General features: G+C 42.3%; 1 protein-coding gene across 1 annotated transcript in view; it reads right to left on the minus strand.

Moving 5' to 3' along the window:
• The window catches only part of LOC124719003, a 98258-nt gene that overhangs the window by 39310 nt on the left and 43737 nt on the right, over positions 1-15211 (minus strand). The window contains exon 5 of the mRNA XM_047244674.1: positions 14252-14440. Within this exon, the coding sequence (XP_047100630.1) occupies positions 14252-14440 (189 nt within the window). The remainder of the gene's footprint in view (positions 1-14251; positions 14441-15211) is intronic.

Here is a 15211-nt window from a genome sequence, read left to right on the forward strand (position 1 = left end):
TTTTGAATGAAGTTACTTTATATGTGGATGATTTGCTAATTGCTTCTGAAACTTGGGAGGAACATTTGGACTTGTTAAGAAGAGTTTTTGCGAAATTTTTGGAATACGGAGTTACTGTAAATTTGAGCAAATCCAAGTTTGCTCATAACCAATTGAAATTTCTTGGACATATAATCACTCCTGAAGGGATAAAACCAAATCCTAAAAAGATGGATGCGATTAACAGATGTGCTTATCCAAAGAATAGAACGGAATTTATCTGCTTAGTTTCATTTTTTCTACGATTTTTACCCAATCAGTTAGGAAGCCAAGACTGTTTGTTACAGCTGTTAAGAAAAAATGTCATGTGGGAGTGGAATTCCGAATGCACGCAAGCTTTTGATAACATCCGCAATGCTTTGACTAATGCTCCACTGTTACATCATCCGAGACTTGATCAAGATTTTTATATTGCTGCGGATGCTTCTGAAACAGGATTGGGTGCCATTCTTTTCCAGATGGACAATCCAGAAGATATCAGTACCATCAAGATAATTGGGTTTGCCAGCAGAGCACTCTCTAGCTGTGAACGTGCATATTGTACAACTGAATTGGAAGTACTGGCCGTGGTCTGGTCCCTTAGAAAGTTTCGCTATTTTGTATATGGAAAGAAGATCATTGTATTCTGCGACCACAAAGCTTTATCTTTTATTTTAACAGGAAGGATGTTCCATTCACGTTTAACCCGGTGGGCCTTGCTACTGCAAGAATATGATATTACGCTCAAATACATCAGAGGGAAAGACAACATCATAGCCGATGCTCTTTCAAGACTACCGAAAAGAAAGAATGACGACGAGTGTGAAGAACGGACTATTGACTTTAAAGTCATGAATTTATCAAGGCAATATTGTGAGAGGCAGATTTCACAGCTATCTCGAAGTCTTCCACAACTGCAAGAAGATGATAAGTTGTGGAAAGCCATTAGACATGCTGTTGAAAGCAAAACGCTAAGTCACTCTCAAGAACAGTATCAATTAAAATCCGGAATACTGTATCGGAGGAAGGATGAAGAAGATGTTTGGAAAGTTTGTGTTCCAAATAAATATTTAGAATCACTAGTATGGTACACTCACTTGAATTGGGGTAATTTTGGTTCCGCTAAATGTACAGCCAAAATAGCACAATACTGCTATCATCCAAATTTGGGACGTATAGCTACAAATATTATTAAGAAGTGCAAAATATGTCAGAAGGTGAAACCCATAAACTATTGTCGGAAGATAGAATTACATCCTATCATCCCACAACAACCTTTAATGTTGGTGTCATGTGATGTCTGTGGGCCATGTCCCGTGACACGTGGACGGTTCAAATATGTATTGGCTTTCTATGATCTCTTTTCAAAATATGTGAAATTATATCCTTTGAAAAATCTCCACGTTCGACCCATGTTACGCAAATTTATCAACAACTATATAACTGAGCTTGGCAAACCTATAATGATCTTGACAGACAATGCTGCTTATTATACAAGCAAAGTATGGAGAGACACTACGAAAGAACAAGGAATCCAGCACATTTACATCTCAAGATTTTACCCTTGTGGAAATCCGGTTGAAAGAATCTTCCGAGAGTTGAACCGATTTTTACGGACGTACATACCCAAACAACATTATAAATGGATCGATTGGATTTATGAATTTGAGAAAGTGTATAATGACTTACCACACTTATCGACAGGTTATTCACCTAACCAAATAGTATTTGGTGAAAGTATTGTGACAGAATGGATGAAGAAATTACCTGCGATAGAACAAAAGATTACCAAGAAAGAAGATATGGTGAAGAAGGTCTACGAAAACCTGAAGCATCAAGCACAATTGAGAATAACCCGTTTTGATAAAAATGTGAAGAAAGTAGTCACATATGATGTAGGGGAAGAAATTTTATTGAGAAATCACCCAAAAGCATCAACCAGGAAAAGACTGAATAAGAAATGGCAATATTTATATACAGGTCCATATAAAATAATGAAAATACCTCATGAAGGGAGCTACCTCCTGGCAGATTGTGATACTGATGTAATTAAAGGCTTGTTCCCTCACATAGACCTGAAGAAGTATTATCAATAATGAGCAAAATATAGATTCAAGAAACACTGAATGATACCAAGACTACACTCAGTGGACTAAATAAAAGCACCAGTGGATAAATACGTACTTATACTAACTTACAAGGAAAATTAAAGAATGTACCGACGATTTCCATGAGATACCTTCTTGGTATCAGCAACAATGTCGACGCTGAAATACGATTTATCCTCTCACCGAACAGCGAGGATGGATGATTTAAAAGTGGAATTAAGAGGAAAAGAGAAGGACCAAATCCTCTCTGGTTAAACAAGTGGCCTGATAAGGGTTTCGGCCTAGGATGCCAATCGTCGAACCCGGCTGTGATCCCTGCCTTGCACAGTCAGTTGAAGAACTGAGGGCTTCATCCAAGAAAAAAAAATGTGGTGTGAATATGAAGTGATTAGTGCGAAGTGTTTCTAAGACAACCTATAAACAAATGTGGAATTTAGTTAAGGGCATTTTGTTTAGGCCCATTAACTCAACTTAAATATTGTAGAATGTATGTACTGACTTGTTGAGTGAATCTGAGAGTGAGTGTATTCGCCGAAACAAATACCCTCTCCTGTCACAGTACACACACACACACACACACACACACACACACACACACACACAAAAAAAAAAAAGCCTGTTCTGTCTGGAACCCTCTTCAAGACATCACAGTCTGGGGGGCCGTGTAACATTACGAGTCAAGACAGCTGTAACGGAACTTGAATAGCGTAAAGTTATCATTAAAAACGCACGCCACGCGATTTGTTACGATTTGGTCGGTCATAATAGTAGTAACATGCTTTTGAATACAATTAAAATATAACGGCGATACCTGTTTAGCGTTATTGGAAATAATATGTAATAAATTAATGAGTAAGGTAGCCGATCCTATAAGAAGAGGTAACATTGGGCATATTAAGGTGTTTTGCTTTATATCGACTCGATGATACGGCGTCTTTTTTTTCCGTTTACTCTTAGAAAAAAGAAAAAAAAGAAAACGAGTAACGAAGTGCTAATTGTGCGTTGTGAAAAATATAGGGGCGAATTTTAAATAGCTACAGTGTATAATCAGACTAACAAATGGACATTCAGTTACGCGAAATAGCGGACAGTGAAGTGTGGTCATTAAATTGAGTACACCTACAGGGCGGTCAATTCCGGGATAAGTCTATTCGCATCTCACGAGGGACGCGGTATTGAGACCGTTTTTTATTTTAAATTATATCGCGGAGAGCGGGCTTCAATTTATAAAAAGGAGAAAAGCTGTATCATTATCATTGACTGTTGGTATTAAGCAATCAAAACTGTTCATCAAAGGGTTTCAGTGAATGAGTGGTGAATGCGAAATGAAACTGTGAACGAAGTTATGTTAAATAAAGCAGAAGAGACAAGACAGTTTGGTCGTATCTGTTATTATTCCATAAAGCGTAACATTTATTCTCGTTGTACGAAGCCTTTATAGACGATCGTTATGACAATTTGCTTTGAAGGGATCTCGTTACGAGTTATGTTTTGGGGACCTGGTAACAGGGGATAGTTCGTAGATCTTAACTACTGCAGCTATTCAGGAATCAGGTGCTACCGTGACCGTTGTGTGTTGTCAATGGCTTAAGGTCATCATATCTCATGCTCTAATATCGACGCGCTTTTCCTCTTGGTATAACGGTGTCTCACGGTAACCACGACAACGCCGACGGCGAAGGAAGATACAATAGAACGTATCAGATGGCACGAATATAAACCTTAATACTGTCCAGTTACTATTTTAAATTGTATCTTCGTTAAATTTATATGAGAACAGAATTTCTACCTGCATACACAATGTTCAAATAAGTTGCAGGAATGCAGCTTAGCACCAACACAGAAACAAAGATGACCGACATCAGAAGTTATCGATAGTGAAAATTAATAATCAATGGGTGCAGTAGCAATAACATTGTCCTTCTGTTTTTCGACAAGGGAGACAGCAGGATTCCAAACAGAATCTAAACAAAAACCTCCATCTCTATTTATAAGGTCACATGCTAATTTAATTTACAATGCTTCTCTAATAACACTATCCTAATAACTGGAAGTGCAAGCCAAAATAGCCCCATTGTTACATTCCGTATGACAACTGGTGCCAAGATAATGTTTTTCAATAGCAGATTTGGTCAGCTGTTGTAAGTGTGTGTGATGATTACACTCAGGACACCGGTCTTCCACACTCCTGATAGTCTGACCAACGTATGACATGCCATAACTGCAAGGAATACGGTAGACACCCGGCTTACGCAAACTGAGATCACCATTCACAGAACCCAAAAGTACTCTAATCTTAGATGGTGGTCAAAAAATACACTTCACATTGTATTTCCACAATATCTGACCAATTCTGTTGGAAATGCTCCCTGTGCAAGGCAAATAGGCCGTAGACTTTTGGTGCGACCTAGGTATTCTCATCACTGACCCAGTGCACAGTTGGTCAATAGAGAAATGTATGTCTGATCCGTCTTTCACTATAACTATTCTGACAGAATGTGACCTTGAGATGGGCTAATTCAGCTGACAAACTCTCAGATTCGGAGACAATGTGGGCCCTGTGAACTGAGGTACGAAGTACCCCTTCACAATGAGCCACACGGGACATCTACCAGCCTGTAGACAGAGGTCTGTGTGAGCAGGCTTCCTATAAATGGCATGTCACAATGTACCACACACTCTCCTTCTGACCGACACATCAAAGCAAGGAAGGCAGCCATCCTTTTCTATCTCCATTGTGGAACAAAAATTCGGGTGGATTGAGTTCAGGTGTTCTAAAAAGTCCTTCCAGTTCTCACTGCCATGACGCCAGACAACATAAGTATTGTCTAAGTATCTATAAAAACAGGCAGGTTTGAAAGGCACAGAATCCAAAGCGCATTCCTTGAAGTTTTGGGTGACAACAGACTTCAAATTGGAACTCCATCTGTCAGCTCATACACTGGTCATTCAATAAACAATAAGTATAAGTCAACATATGTCAAAATAGGATTATTAATTCAACATCTAACTTAACCTCTATTAACTGTAATGAATCAGGCACACGAACATGAGTGAAGAAAAAAAGCACATCAAAATTTACTGGAATATCAGAATCCTTTAAAAGCATTCCCTCTAACTGACGAAAGAAATCTGCCGAGTTCTTAATGTGATGTTCACACTGACCTCTGTGGAGAAATCCCTACCTTGTGGGCCTCAGGGACAGCATATAAACTACAGAGAAGAGAACAATATGAATTGAGACTTTTGGCAGTCTGTTGTGACAAGGAACTTTTCTTCAGAAGGCTGCTTGATGTGAAGGTCAATAGCAGCATGTCATGACTCACACAAATGCAGGACACTTTCCAATCGGTACCCCCGGGATTTGCAGTGGGATGATAGAGGCTAGCACGCGTGGGGTGGTTGTAGGAATCTGGAACATTCTATAATAATTAGTAATGAAATACTTTCGTAAACAACTTTTACTTAACTTGGTCCTGCTACTACACTCCAGCAACATAACTAATAACAACTATCTTGTATATATGGTTCTCGGGCGAGACATCGGATGTCATAGTGAAAACTCCACAATATTTGATCAGCGCAACTGGCCGACATCTTCAGGTGCGATGAAGAAACTGCTAAGGCATGACTAGAGCCTTCTATTTATGCCAGTCTTAGGCAGGAAGTGCGCATGCGTGTAGGCGCCAAATTCTATGGCCAGTAGGGACTATATCAACCGATAGCTGGAAGGACAGCAACGCCACCTGTAAGACGAAGAACCAAAGACTTCGGCACACACACAGAGGCTGCCGCTGCTGCTCTGTGCTGCCATTGGCTGCCCAGTGACCTCTGTCAGAAGCCACAAGCAAAAATGGGTGTCCATGTTGGCACGTGACCATCCTCCCGTTGTCAACAGAATATTTTTGTTGCTGGCGAATCGTCATCCGTCGTATGACCAATAGTACTCCTCTCTGCTCAGTGCAACTTCAATATGGCCACTGCTGGATCCAAAGCTGTTCTGAGCTGAAAGCCTGTGTCTCTGTTTACAAGATTCGTCAAGCTACGTATTTCCACTGCTTCCTTAATAACACTGTCCCAGTACGAACTCGTCGACACGAGAATTTTGGTGTGTTGATAATTCATAGAATGGCCTGTACTGAGACAATGCTCGGCCACTGCAGACTTCTCTGGTTGCTCCAGACAAGTGTAGCATCGGTGTTCAGTACATCTCTCTTCTACAATGGGACAAGTTTGTTCATTGTACGAAGTGCCGCAGCTACGAGGAATCTCGTAAACACCAGGTCTTCTTAGGCCAAGGCTGTCCTTAGATGAGCCCAAGAGAGCTCTGACTTTTGCCGGCGGATGAAAGACACATTTAACTTTATGCCTCTTCAATAATCTTCCTATTTTTGAAGATACACCACCGAAGTATGGCAAGATGACCATTCCTCTTTGTTCATCGCCTCCTTCCAGTTCCTCATGTTGGGTAACCCGCTCCGGGTGTAAGGTACGGCAAATCTCCCGTCCGGAATATCCATTTTGTTGGAAAGTGGTACACAAATGGAGTAGCTCATTGGATAAGCTGTCTGAGTCTGATATGGCTCGTGCTCTGTGAACCAACGTCCTAAGTACGCCACTTCATTGCGAAGGATGGTGACAGCTGGTGGCCTGTAAGTATAAGTCCGTGTGTGTTGCTTTATGGTACACTGCGTGACCTAATGTGCCATCTTCTTTTCTCTGTACCAACACGTCCAGGAATGGAAGCTCGCCATTTTTCTCCATCTCCATAGTGAACTTGATGTTGGGATGAAGCGAGTTAAGATGCTCAAGAAATACTTTCAGCGATGCAGTGCCGTGAGGCCAGATAACAAAGGTTTCGTCCACATATCGCCAAAAACAAGTAGGTTTCAAATCCGACGACTGAAGTGTTCTGTCCTCGAAGTCTTCCATAAAAACATTAGTCGCAATGGGTGACAAGGGACTACCCATTGCGACGACGTCAGTCTGTTCAAAGTATTGTCCATTGAACAGAAAGTATGTCGAGGTGAGCACATATTGGAATAAGTCTAAAAGTTCCCCATCCAGCTTCTCGCTAATGGGCAACAACGATTCCTGCAATGGTATTCGAGTAAAAAGTGAGACTACGTCAAAACTTACGAGTATATCTGATGGTGCGAGTTGTAAGTTCTTGAGTCGACGAATAAAGTCTTGTGAGTTACAAATGTGATGCTCACACTCTCCTACTAAAGGGCTATATGGTTTGCCCAAAATTCACAAGGATAATGTGCCACTGCGGCCTATTGTGAGTAATATTGGGGGCACCAATGTATAATCTCGTGAAACATCTGGCAGCGCAACTGAGCCCTTTAGTAGGAAAGTGTGAGCATCACATCCACAACTCACAAGACTTTATTCATCGGTTCAAGAACTTACAACTTGCACCATCAGATATACTCCTAAGTTTTGACGTGGTCTCACTTATTACTAGAGTACCATTGCAGGAATCGTTGTTGCTCATTAGCGAGAAGCTGGATGGGGAACTTTTAGACTTATACCAACATGTGCTCACCTCGACATACTTTCTATTCAATGGACAATACATTGAACAGACTGACGGCGTCGCAATGGGTAGTCCCTTGTCACCCATTGCGGCTAATCTTTTTATGGAAGGCGTCGAGGAGAGAACACTTCAGTCGGCGGATTTGAAACCTACGTGTTTTGGGCGATATGTGGACGACACCTTTTTATCTGGCCTCACGGCACTGCATCGCTGAAAGTATTTCTTGAGCATCTTAACTCGCTTCATCCCAACATCAAGTTCACTATGGAGATGGAGAAAAATGGCGAACTTCCATTCCTGGACGTGTTGGTACAGAGAAAAGAAGATGGCACATTAGGTCACGCAGTGTACCATAAAACAACACACACGGACTTATACTTACAGGCCACCAGCTGTCACCATCCTTCGCAACGAAGTGGTGTACTTAGGACGTTGGTTCACAGAGCACGAGCCATATCACACTCAGACAGCTTATCCAATGAGCTACTCCATTTGTGTACCACTTTCCAACAAAATGGATATTCCGGACGGGAGATTCGCCATACCTTACAGCCAGAGCGGGTTACCCAACGTGAGGACTGGAAGGAGGCGATGAACAAAGAGGAATGGTCATCCTGCCATACTTCAGTGGTGTCTCTTGAAAAATAGGAAGATTATTGAAGAGGCATAAAGTTAAATGTGTCTTTCGTCCGCCGGCAAAAGTCAGAGCTCTCTTGGGCTCATCTAAGGACAGCCTTGGCCTAAGAAGACCTGGTGTTTACGAGATTCCTCGTAGCTGCGGCACTTCGTACAACGAACAAACTTGTCCCATTGTAGAAGAGAGATGTACTGAACACTGTTGCTACACTTGTCTGGAGCAACCAGAGAAGTCTGAAGCGGCCGAGCATTGTCTCAGTACAGGCCATTCTATGAATTATCAACACACCAAAATTCTCGTGTCGACAATTTCGTACTGGGACAGTGTTATTAAGGAAGCAGTGGAAATACGTAGCTTGACGAATCTTGTAAACAGAGACACAGGCTTTCAGCTCAGTACAGCTTTGGATCCAGTAGTGGCCATATTGAAGTCGCACTGAGCAGAGAGGAGTACTATTGGTCATACGACGGATGACGATTCGCCAGCAATATAAATATTCTCTTGACGAGAGGATGGTCACGTGCCATCGTGGACACCCATTTTTGCTTGTGGCTTCTGACAGAGGTCACTGGGCAGCCAATGGCAGCACAGAGCAGCAGCGGCAGCCTCCGTGTGTGTGCCGAAGTCTTTGGTTCTTCGTCTTACAGGTGGCATTGCTGTCCTTCCAGCTATCGGTTGATATTGTCGCTACTGGCCATAGAATTTGGCGCCTCCACACATGCGCACTTCCAGCCTAAGACTGGCATAAATAGAAGGCTCTAGTCATGCCTTAGCAGTGTGTTCATCACACCTGAAGATGTCGGCCAGTTGCGCTGATCAAATATTGTGGAGTTTTCACTATGACATCCGATGTCTTGCCCGAGAACCATATATACAACATGTCCATCGGGAAAGCCTCAAGCAACACAACAACTATCTTTCTTGAATGCAAATGATTCATCAACAAACATTAACTGGATTATACAACAAGCAAGATAACACAATTCTGGTATTACGTGCGTAATACACGCGTGAACTAGATGCTCCATACTTTGCTCACGACCAGTAGCTCACTTGGCCGGTATGATCTGCAAGTCTCTGTCTGTGTCAGCCGGCGAGTTCAGAGAGGTTGCAAGTGCTGGACTGCTATCGATTATGGCAACCTCTAACGTGATGTCTAGCGTTGACACCACACTACTAGTTTTCATAAGCTCAGCACTGATCCTGTGATATGCTGAATCAGACAGTAAACATTGCACCTTTTGAATGAACTCCTGCTTCCAAAACAACTGTGGCTTTGCTCTTGTCCATAGGTAAAATAATAATATGTGGATAAACTCCAAACAAATTGTAAGCAGCCCTCTGATGTGCCTTGATGTTACACCTAGGCGGACATGCCACAGCCAACATGGCACGCCTCTTTCCTAGTCTCCTCTGGAACATTAGGGGGTAGTTCAATAACAGACTGTACAAAAGAATTAATAAAGCCAACCACAGACAAACACTTTGGCCTCGGTGCAAAGTTTAAACCATTCCCTAGCACGGATAAAGCAGTGTCGTCAAAAGCTATGTTTGTGAAATTTACAACAGAAAATTGAGATACTGTTAAATTATGAACCATGGAAATGTTCTAACATAATTTTCACTATTGATAACTTCTGATGTTGGTCATGTCCGGTTGTTAGATGGTGCTTGTGTTTACACTCTGTGTGTGTGTGTGTGTGTGTGTGTGTGTGTGTGTGTGTGTGTGTGTGTGTGTGTGTGTTTGTGTGTTTTTTTGTGTGCACGCGCACGCGCGCCTTTAGAGAACTGGTCTGCAAACCAAGGATTAAATTCACTTGCATATCACTTACTTGCTGCAGTTTTTTGCCTTGAAAATGGTAGAGTGTGCACCTGTCAAAATATTAGTGATCTTCAAAGTCACCTGACTGCATTCCCATAACATATTTTTCAACAATTTATATGTTATCTCTGACTGCTAACGATAAGTCATCCATGTCACTAGGCAACAAGTGGCATCCTGCAGCCTATCTTTGGTGTACACAAAGTCCAGCGGAGGGCAGTCCTCTAATGTGTTAACTGAGGCCACTGACTGGTCAATATACTTTTGTACGTTATATTAGGTTGGTGCATAAGTTTGTATCATTTTTGTTTTGCATATTGGGATTCCGGTTGCTACAGGTTTATTAATCGATTGGCGCTTCTTACTTGTAGTTCTCTGTTGCTATTTGAGTTTACATGTTGTCATTTGGAGATAGTGAGAGGATCTGTGGACGCTAGAAAATGGGAGTACCATGTGATGAAATTGGAACGTTTCTGATACACACTACACGATCAGAAGTGTCTGGACACCCCCAAGGACATACGTTTTTCATATTAGGTGCATTGTGCTGCCACCTACTGCCAGGTACTCCGTATCAGCAACCTCAGTAGTCATTAGACACCGTGAGAGAGTAGAATGGTGCACCTCGCAGAACTTACGGACATCGAAGATGGTCAGGTGATTGGGTGCCATTTGTGTCATTCGTCCTTAAGCGAGATTTCCACACCCCTAAACATCCCTAGGTCCACTGTTTCCAATGTGATAGTGAAGTGGAAACGTGATGGATAGGTACACCACAAAAGTGTACAGGCCGACCTCATCTGCTGACTGACAGAGACTGTCGACAGTTGAAGAGGGTTGTAATGTGTAATAAGCAGGCAACTATCCAGACCATCACACAGAAATTCTAAACTGCATCAGGATATACTGCAAGTACTATGACCATTAGGCAGGAGGTGAGAAAACCTGGATTTCATGGTCGAGCGGCTAGTCATAAGCCACACATCACACCGGTAAATGCTAAGCAATGCCTCGCTTGGTGTAAGTAGTGTGAACATTGGATGATTGAACAGTGGAAAAATGTTGTGTGGAGTGATGAATCACGGTACACAATGTGGCGATCTGATGGCAGGGAGTGGGTACGGAGAATGCCCAGTGAATATCATCTGCCGACATGTGTAGTGCAGACAATAAAATTCAGAGGTGGTGGTGGTGTGGTGTGGTGTGATCATGTTTTTCAGGGAGGGGGCTTGCACCTCTTTTATTTTGCATGACGCTATCACAGCACAGCCTACACTGATGTTTTAAGCACGTTTTTGCTTCCCACTGTTGAAGAGCAATTCGGGTATTGAGACTGCATCCTTCAACACGATCGAGCACGTCTTCATAATGCGAGGCTTGTGGCGGAGTGGTTAAACGACAATAACATCCCTGTAATGGGCTGGCCTGCACAGATTTCTGACCCGATTCCTATAGAACACCTTCGGTACGTTTTGGAACGCCGACTTCGCGCCGGGCCTCACCGACTGACATCGATACCTCTCCTCAGTGCAGCACTACGTGAAGAATGGGCTGCCATTCCCCAAGAAAACTTCCAGCACATGACTGAATGTATGCCTGCGAGAGTGGAAGCTGTCATCAAGGTTAAGGGTGAGCCAACGCCATATCGAATTCCAGGATTACCGAGGGAGGGCGCCACGAACTTGTAAGTTCTGGGTACTTTTGATCACATAGTGTATTCTTCTGTTTGAATTCAACAGATGGATTACAGCCGTGGAGGCAGCTAGAAACATTTGCACCGTGTATGGAGATAATGCCATTGGACAGAGCATGCAAGAAAATGTTCTTGTCTTTTTAAGGAAGATTGTTTTGATATTAATGACTCTCCACATTTAGGAAGCCCTTCAGGGTTTGACAAAGATCATTTAAATACATTAATGTGCAACGATCCACGTCAGTGTACTCGCTGACAAATGTGAAAAACTGTGTGCATCAGTTGCATGCAATGGGGAAGGTTCAAATGTCAGGTGTATGGGTACCACATGCTCTAAGCCAAAATCACAAAACTCTGCAGGTGGCCAAATGTGCAAATCTGCTTGCCCATCATCAGTTGGCTCATGAAGAACACCACCCATTTCTATCCCATACTGTTGCTGGTGACAAGAAATGGTGTCTTTATGCTAACACAATGAAAATAAAGCAATGGTTGACACCAACCAAAGCAGCAGCTCCCCCATAGAAACGCCTGCGTGCATCCTCAAAAGGTGATGTTAGGCATCTGGAGGAACGACGACATCGTATTGTCCTGTGAACTCCTTCTCCGAGACGTAACTATCGGTGCTGACATTTATTGTCAACAACTCAGATGTCTCGCAGATGCAGTCTGAGAACAATAACCGGAAAGACTGCGTGAAGCGACGCTACTCCACAATAACACCCACCTGCATTCTGCTAGTCTGACGAGAAAGACTATACGGGATTTGGGTTGGGAAGTCGTTCACACAACTGATCTTGTGTCCTTAGATTTTACCTCATCTGCTCTCAATCAAACTACCTACAACGATCTTCCTCTCACAATAAAAATGTGTTCTGAACCTATCTAAACATGCTCTTAACCTCAAAACCATCTGATTTCTACAGTCACAGAATTAAAAAGTTACATCAGCATTGACAAACTGTTGTAAATAGGAAAGGAGAAGATATCACAGGTGATAAAAGTCTCTGTTATGTGTATCTGTTGTGTTTATTAAACCTAACGAAAAATGCTACGAACTTATGCATCAACTCACTATTATGTAACGTTCTTTTGGAAGATATTGAGCTGGATGTTCTAGAACTAATACCATTTATAATTATTATGATACAAATCTGTTTACAGAAAATACTATGCCCTTAAATTGAGTTTCCAACAAAGAAAGGTGCCAACACTCATTAGTACTTTGTATTTCTCATATTTCCTTGTTTGGGGAGACTGTTGCTATAGTTTGTGAAGTCCTACTGTACTGTATATAACACTTGCTGTCAAAATTTAATAGTTCATTTTGGGTTCAACCATGTTTAAGGCCATTTTCAGCTCTTTCGTTACTTGCATTTTCACTGAGGAGACGGGTACTACATCTCATCCCTACACTTGCACCATTTCCAAAAAGAATGAAATTTGTTCCCCGTTATCAGTCGATGGCCCTTGTGCCACGGAGTCAGAACCCGAGGCTGATGGGCATATACAATAAGTTGTGTCACCAATCACCATCTCCAAAATGAGAAAGCCGCAAGTACACTCGAGTTTTCCACGAGGTGCCATTATTGTGAGCATTTTCAAATTCCCAAGAGTTTTTGCAGCATTTTTCCCCAACAGGAAGCAAAATTTCATATCTAAGTGCCATTTGCTTATACCTGCCACATTGCAGTAAGAAACGAGGGAGTAGAAAAGGTGTAGTGAAAAAATTCCCTGCAAGCAGGCAGAAGCTTCCGGCCTCAAAAGGGAGATGCAGACTGTGTGAGCTCGTGCCCTGGCATTGCGGCTCGACGGTGTCTCAGAAGGCACGGAGCAACTGGCACTGGCGATAAAGGTGACACTTGTGAACAGTTAAAGGAAGCTTAACAGAAGTGTCATTCTGTTTTGAGAATCCCTACACAAATGATTATACGACTTTAGGAGGTTACGAATTGAAAAGAGGTCTGTCCACCCACAGTTGTAAATGTTCTCATACATCATATGCAAAATACAGTAGAATTAGCAAAAGAAGTTTACATCATTTAGTAGCTCGCTCAATTTGGAGCACTCTTTCAGCCCTCGAACCTCTGCAGAGGGCGAAGCAGTGAAACGGTGACATTTTTCAGTACTGCATAGCAGGCCCACTATGTTGAGAAACTTTGAGAAACGGGTAACACTTCATTTTGGCTTAGTACTGCTACAGAACTCGGCTGTTACATTCCACTGTATAGTAGACGGGACCACGTAAACGGACGGTCAAGCCCAGATACACAGATAATTTTACCCATCTGTATCCCCTGATCCTATGTTTGTGTACTAACTGTGCACAGCAGAGCAGACAGATCTTCTGTAGCAGTCGCTTAGCTAGCGGGGGCACGGAGAGGTGCCACATTAAAAAACAAAGTGCAATACTTAATCTGGTGAAACTCACTCAAACACAGCAGGAATTAAGTGTCGGACTTTCGAGTCACTGACGTGTAAGAGGAGCTGCCGCAGGCTGTGGACTCGCCCCAGGGTAGCGAACATATCCGTGGCCTCCTCGACGGTCCGCTCGTTGCAGTCGAACACCTCCAGGCGACACAGCGTCTCAGCACACGCAGACAGCAGTGGGGCAATACACCTGCACAGCAGACAGATCCTGGGAATATTCTGATTATGTGTGGCTAACATTATTTTGGTCATGAGAAAGCTCTGAGCAAAATGGGTTCCCAAATGTGAATTCTTGTGATACGAGTGGCACCACAATGCCTGGAGTCAATTTTACTGTTAAAAAGTTCTCCTGCCACCGCTGCTTTATTTACTTCTTCTTCTGTAGTTCCTTCCTGTAAAAGCCACTCTCTTGTTTGTATTCTGTGTGTAAACGCTCTAGTCCCTAGACTCATATTGTTTCCCAACAATTGGCCATCTGTCCTGTAGCATCAACTTATTTTGATATGTAATGTTTTTGCTCTTATATCCTCTAAGTCTCCAGTGTGATTGGGTGCAAACACTTGTGATATCATATGTTGTTGTTCCCACTACCTTATCAAAATCTATTTGAGTGTCAATTGTTCTCATGTGCATCACAAGCTCTATTGTCCCGTGATACGAATTCCTCTATTTTCGTATATAAAATATCTAAATTTTCAATGGAAAATAAAAGACTGCTTACAGTTGACCAACCTCTGTATCATATTTCTTTTCTACCATAGTAAGGGAGCCTCCTCATTAGCAGTTTTAGCAAATGTATTTCCTCCAATTAGTTATCTAAATTTTATGGTATATTGCTGATTTTTACTTTTTTGGATCATCTGACTACAACTGAATGTGAGACAATTTTCGTGCCATACACGTTTCGCCTTTATTCTCTAGCAGACAAGCACTAATACTGTATCGGGCATGGTAACCGACT

The sequence above is a fragment of the Schistocerca piceifrons genome, chromosome 10, assembly GCF_021461385.2.
Source record: "Schistocerca piceifrons isolate TAMUIC-IGC-003096 chromosome 10, iqSchPice1.1, whole genome shotgun sequence".
NCBI classification, from domain to species: Eukaryota; Metazoa; Arthropoda; class Insecta; order Orthoptera; family Acrididae; genus Schistocerca; species Schistocerca piceifrons.